Source organism: Trachurus trachurus (assembly GCF_905171665.1).
Source record: "Trachurus trachurus genome assembly, chromosome: 6".
NCBI classification, from domain to species: Eukaryota; Metazoa; Chordata; class Actinopteri; order Carangiformes; family Carangidae; genus Trachurus; species Trachurus trachurus.
Window position 1 is genome coordinate 5,021,669 of NC_139897.1, and position 5,830 is coordinate 5,027,498.

A 5,830-nucleotide genomic window follows, 5' to 3' on the forward strand; every position below is an offset into this window, starting at 1 on the left:
TATTAGAAATGACTCACAGCCTACAAAAGTATTGTAACATACAGCTAATAGCCTGAACAGTAGACTAAATCTGACGACGATTTAAAAAGAAAAAAAAAGAAAGAAAGAAAAAAAAGAAAATAATAGAAAAAGAAAAACCAAGACATTTTGAAAATGAAACTCTCTACGAAATTATAGGTCTAGAAAAACCATTTCATTCTTATATTAATAGCCTATTTCATTCTGTCATATTCTAAGATCACAGATTGTGTTGATTGACTTGTATTTGAAGCATACGGTGTCCTTTTGACTAATCGATTCAGTTGTCTTGATAATTTCACTTTTAAAATGCATAAGAAGAAAATTATTAAAATCATTAAAAAATATATCGTAGTAGGATCTGTTTTGCAGAGAAACAGCCAGTCGTTCAACACAACAGTCTACTTTACTCGATTGATCATTGATCTCTTTATCGGAGCTCGACTGTTTTCCCTGACATTGTGTCCAGGAAAATAAATCAAGTGAAGAGCACAGCACCCGGCGGAGAGAGGCGACACATTTAAGAAGCAGAAATGGTAAGAATCAATGAAATGGTAACTTATATATGTGGGCTAGTTTAGCACCGTTGGTCATATGTCTGCACGGTAAATGAACCACAGCGCAAATTGATGTCAAGTTATTCAGAATAGGAGAGTCTGATTCTGATCCTTAACGCGCCGTCAGTTAGCTAACTTTTGCACTGTGAGTAAGCAAAACACCGTTGGTAGCGGCTAACGTTAGCCACAGGGATGCTACATGATTTGTCGTGTTCCCAGAAAACGGGTTCAGTTAACGTTTGTCTGACTGGATTATACGAACCCATGCTCATTGTTAAGTGGGCTAGTTACTTTACCACCAGATTACCTACCATAATCTTGCCGCTCACTAAGTTAGCTTGAATGCTAGGAGCTAACATACGCTAGCCAGCACAGGCTGAGCTAGCATCTCTAAAGCAGGAGTGGAAGTACCGGGTGTTTTACTTTCGTTTTCCCTCTAACGTTACCTGATAATTAAATCATGTAAGTGATGTTCTGTAGCTCAATGAAACTTAAATACAGTTTAACCACAGACTGTGTAACCTAATTAATGTGAGCAGCGTTGAGCAGGACACAATGCTGCACAGTAATATAACATCAAGCCAGAAGTCGGTGCTGTCTGTTGACTCTCTGCTGAGTGGCTGCTACACAAAGCTACGATTATCAATAATTCAGTCATGGTGGTAATTTAAAACCTCAGTCTGGAAAAGTCCTGCTCTCCGTGGACAGTTGCAGGTCTTATGTTGTCTGTGTGTGGTACTGAGATGATGTCTGACAATGCAAGACAACTACGTAAGCGTTGCTTTATGTGTTTATAAGAATTGTAATGTTTTTGTGTCAAGTCATTTCAACTGTCCTGCTTGTTTTTCTGTGTAGTTCCGCAATCAGTACGACAACGACGTGACGGTATGGAGCCCGCAGGTACGTTGCTCTTTGCTTGTACAGGATGAAGTTTAATGGTGGATGTGTGTGTGTTTTATTATTGGTTTGCTATAAAGTGTGTCTGTTTTTTGCTACAGGGCCGTATTCATCAGATTGAGTACGCCATGGAGGCAGTGAAACAAGGCTCTGCCACTGTAGGGCTCAAATCTAAAACCCATGCAGTCCTGGTTGCACTTAAGGTAAATCCTTCAGCGTCCTGTTCTCATCTTATTTCAGTCACTTTCTGTTTGAGAGCGTTGAAATGTGTTAATAAGTCCATTTTTCAATAATGCATGTGTATGTCTATCCTCCTCCTAATCTACCTTCATCATCATCATCGTCGTCGTCATCATCAAGCTAACTACCTCATGTCAAAGTCACCTGAGCCAGTGGTGTCAATGTTCAAAATTTCAGGTGTCAGGTTACACTGGTGTTGTATTGAAATGATGTAACTGCCACCCTGGCATCCCATTTTAATTGTTAACCATCTTATTTAATGGGAATTCATTTATAATGCTTCGAAGACCCCATCAAGCGTGTAGGTAGATGACAGTCAAATAGTAGTAGTATCAATCAACGTTCATCAATAATGCATTCATTAATTCAAACTTAATTCATAAATGTTACATAGATCGAAACGCTGTAGGCTGAAGCTATTCAGGTTATAAGTGCCTACCCTTTAATTCTTCATTTCAGTTAAACCTATGGAGCTCTTTATGGTTTCAGTGTAACAGAAAGTAGCTGAAATCTTATAATGATGAAGCCAGAAATAAACAGCATTAAAGTTGTAGTCAAATCCCAAATGATCAGTCCTGTTCACTATGTAAGACCTGTTTACTTACTATGTTTTAAATTCTTTTTAAATTGTATTATGATTTTGCTTTGTTTGAGATCCTCTGGCAGCCACAGAGATACACATGCTTTTAAATGTTAGTATTCATACTTGATTGTTTTAGGTTTCCCTCTTAGCTCATATCTCCCCTCTCTTTCCTTAAACATTTTTTGAACATTGTTAGGGAGTAGATTATTATTTGCATTGTATATTATCTGTGCAGTGACTAAGTCAGCAAACTTTAATACTCTCAATTTGATAAACAAATGCTTGGTGTGGTGGCTGTATCCTGCATCATTTACTATCCTGACTTCACAGTTGATAACTGATGCGTCGTGTGTTGTGTCCCTGCAGAGAGCCCAGTCTGAACTGGCTGCCCACCAGAAGAAGATCCTCAACGTTGACAACCACATCGGTATCTCCATTGCTGGCCTGACTGCTGATGCCAGACTGCTCTGGTAAGTCACAGACACATGGTCTAACTTGTCACTAAGGCTGTATATTATGATGTGTGTGCTTAGTTTTACACTGCACCCATACTGTTTGCTCCACAGTAACTTCATGCGTCAGGAGTGCCTGGATTCCAGATTTGTCTTCGACAGGCCCCTCCCCACATCACGTCTCGTCTCTCTTGTTGGCAGCAGTATCCTCTTTACCCCTGGCTTGGATTGGTGTTATTTAAACATATAATGATATTGGTTAAGCTTTAAAGGCGGTGGGAGGGATAAAAACAGCATGCAAGAGTGTCAAAATGAACATACCCGTTTGTGTTAAACTATCTCAGAAGCATCAAATAATAACTGAGTGGTACTGTAGCAGTGATCCTTGACTGAAACTCCAGAAACCCAAATCCCAACACAGAGGTATGGAAGGAGGCCTTACGGTGTTGGACTGCTTATTGCTGGCTTTGATGTAAGTTTGCTCATTCACACTATTTGTCAGATATTAGTCTTCTTTTCCTTGTGTAAGAATAAAAGTCACACTGACCTGGAACTCAGAACTGCAGCTGGTGTTAATCTGATATGTGTCATCCAGGACATGGGACCTCACATCTTCCAGACCTGCCCATCAGCCAATTACTTTGACTGCAAAGCCATGTCGATCGGAGCGCGCTCTCAGTCCGCCCGCACCTACCTGGAGAGATGCATGGACAAGTTTTCTGACTGTATGGAATGGAATTTCATTTTCTAAACTTGTACACTCTTATTTCACCTCTGTAGCTACAAAACCAAACATAACTGCTATGCAGTGGTTCTCAACCTAAATTGACACAAATTAGACCACGGACCCCCATTGGACAAAATTTCAAGCAAACACCAGAAATACACAAATATTTGTTCTGAGACTGAATAACGTTCCTTTTTTTGTACATTCAAATTAGGGCCATTTGAATTTTTGGAAATATTATAGAGAAATTTCTGGAAAAAAAGTGGTACAATTTCTCCAAAAACATTTAAACATTTGTAGGAAGAAATGGTTTTTAAAAAAAATCTCAAAAAAAAGAAGTTAAAGATTTTCTACAAAAAAAGTAGTAAAATTAAAAAACAATAAAAATTCTCAAAAAATAAAAAGTTGGGGACCCCTTGAACCCTCTCAAGGACCCCTGGGGGTCCCCGGACCCCAAGTTGAGAACCACTGTGCTATGGCATAGTCATTAGTCTATCTTGCTTCAGACACCTGTAAAATATGTTTGATTATTACCACTGTGCATCTATTCATATTGTATTATTGTTTTGGTCTTAGGTAATTTGAATGACCTGGTCCAACATGGCCTCCGTGCTCTCAGGGAAACCCTCCCCACCGAGCAGGACCTCACCACCAAGGTACGCCAGCTCCCCAGCCGCATTTATTAATGTGGCTCTAAGATTTGTGGATAAATGGTCAAACACTCACACTGAGTGTTTATTCATTTATTTAACAGGGGGAAAACCTGTATAAAGTATTTCAGCCAAAAAGCAAATGAAGTGTATCATTTCTGTGAAGATGAGGGTGTAAGACATCCAGAAATAGTGCAGTCATGGTTGCCATCTTTTTTTTTTTTTTTTTTAAATGCCACTCTCCTCAGGCTATTCACTTAGTACGTTTTCTCCATGTTCTTTCAGAACGTCTCCATTGGCATTGTGGGGAAGGAAATGGAGTTCACCATTTATGATGATGATGATGTTGCCCCCTTCCTGGAGGGACTGGAGGAGAGGCCACAGAGAAAGGTACTGCAAAGTGTTCAAACATCAATAAAATAAGAGACGTTACTACTTGCTTTGTATCCCCGTTGATGTGCACAGGGACCATATTCTGGTAAAAATAGGTAGAAGGTTTATTATTATTGGAGCCATTAGCAGCTTAGTTAGTTAGTTAGTTAGTTAGTTTATTTCGGACATGTTAAAAGAAATAAAAAATACAGTAATGGACAGATATAACAAATAAATACTTTGCAAAGACAACACATGAAAAAAATAGAATAATTGAAAATAAAGATAATTCTTTGGGTTTTTTTTCATATCCGAAAAGGAGTGGGAAGAAGTAAAACTTATTTACTTATTCATAAATTAGCTATCAAGCTTCCTTGTCTATACAAGTTAATGAGTTTATCTAACTGGATTTATTCTAACATATTATCACTAATCTTTATCTCTCTAATATATAGTCATATACATTAGGAGTGTGCCAAAAAATTGATTCACATAAGAATCACAATTCTCATTTAATACAATTCAGAATCGATATAAAATGTCCCAAAATCTATTAAAAAAAATAATAAAATGAAACAAATCTGCTGGCTGTCGGCCTCCATTTCCTTAGAATTTAAAAGGCAGCATGTTTAACTGCACTATTTTTTTTAAATAAAGAGGCACTTTTAATTTTGTTACTTAACCAATATGTGATATTGCTTTTATGCAACAGTTCCAACAATTCCATCTAAGCATGGATAAATGTTTAAAACTCAATAAATGTGAAAAAGACACGCAAGTCATTCTGTCTTGCAAAGCAGACTGGAGTAGATCATGAGGATCCTTTGCACACCGATAGACTGAAGCAGAAATCATTATGAATCAAATCGTTTTGGATCGAAAATCGATTTTGAATCAAATTGTAGCCCCAAAAATCTGAATCGAATCGTGAGATAGTAAAAGATTCCCACCCCTAATATACATATAAAGACATATACAAAGACAATCTGAAGGTAACACCAACAGAGCAACAAATAAGTTTGTGAACTGAAGGAGATGTTTGTGTCTCAGGTTGCCCAGCCTGCAGATGAACCTGCTGGCGACGCCGCCCCCGCCCCTGACGAGCCAATGGAGCACTGAGGCAGTGATCTACCGCCTGTAGATCCCACACCAACCTGACACTTAACTGCAACTCACCAGAGGAATTCTTAGAGGGGGAAAGTTGTTGTTGTAATGTGCCACTTGCAAAACTGTTAATCCAAAATATTCTCTGCTGACATCAGCCAGTGTGATGTTGCTTTTGTATGAGTAAAGTCGACCATTCTACAAGTAATAAACTCTTTTTTTGAATTGTG

General features: G+C 38.4%; 1 protein-coding gene across 1 annotated transcript; it reads left to right on the forward strand.

The window, feature by feature from the left end:
• Positions 1-446: 446 nt before the first annotated feature.
• Positions 447-5,830, forward strand: psma1 (proteasome 20S subunit alpha 1). Its single transcript, XM_083973321.1, has 10 exons — positions 447-554; positions 1,431-1,475; positions 1,574-1,675; positions 2,662-2,765; positions 2,862-2,950; positions 3,149-3,219; positions 3,343-3,472; positions 4,051-4,130; positions 4,410-4,514; positions 5,547-5,830. The coding sequence occupies exons 1-10, from the start codon at positions 552-554 to the stop codon at positions 5,613-5,615; spliced, it is 798 nt and encodes a 265-aa protein (XP_083829447.1). The 5' UTR covers positions 447-551; the 3' UTR covers positions 5,616-5,830.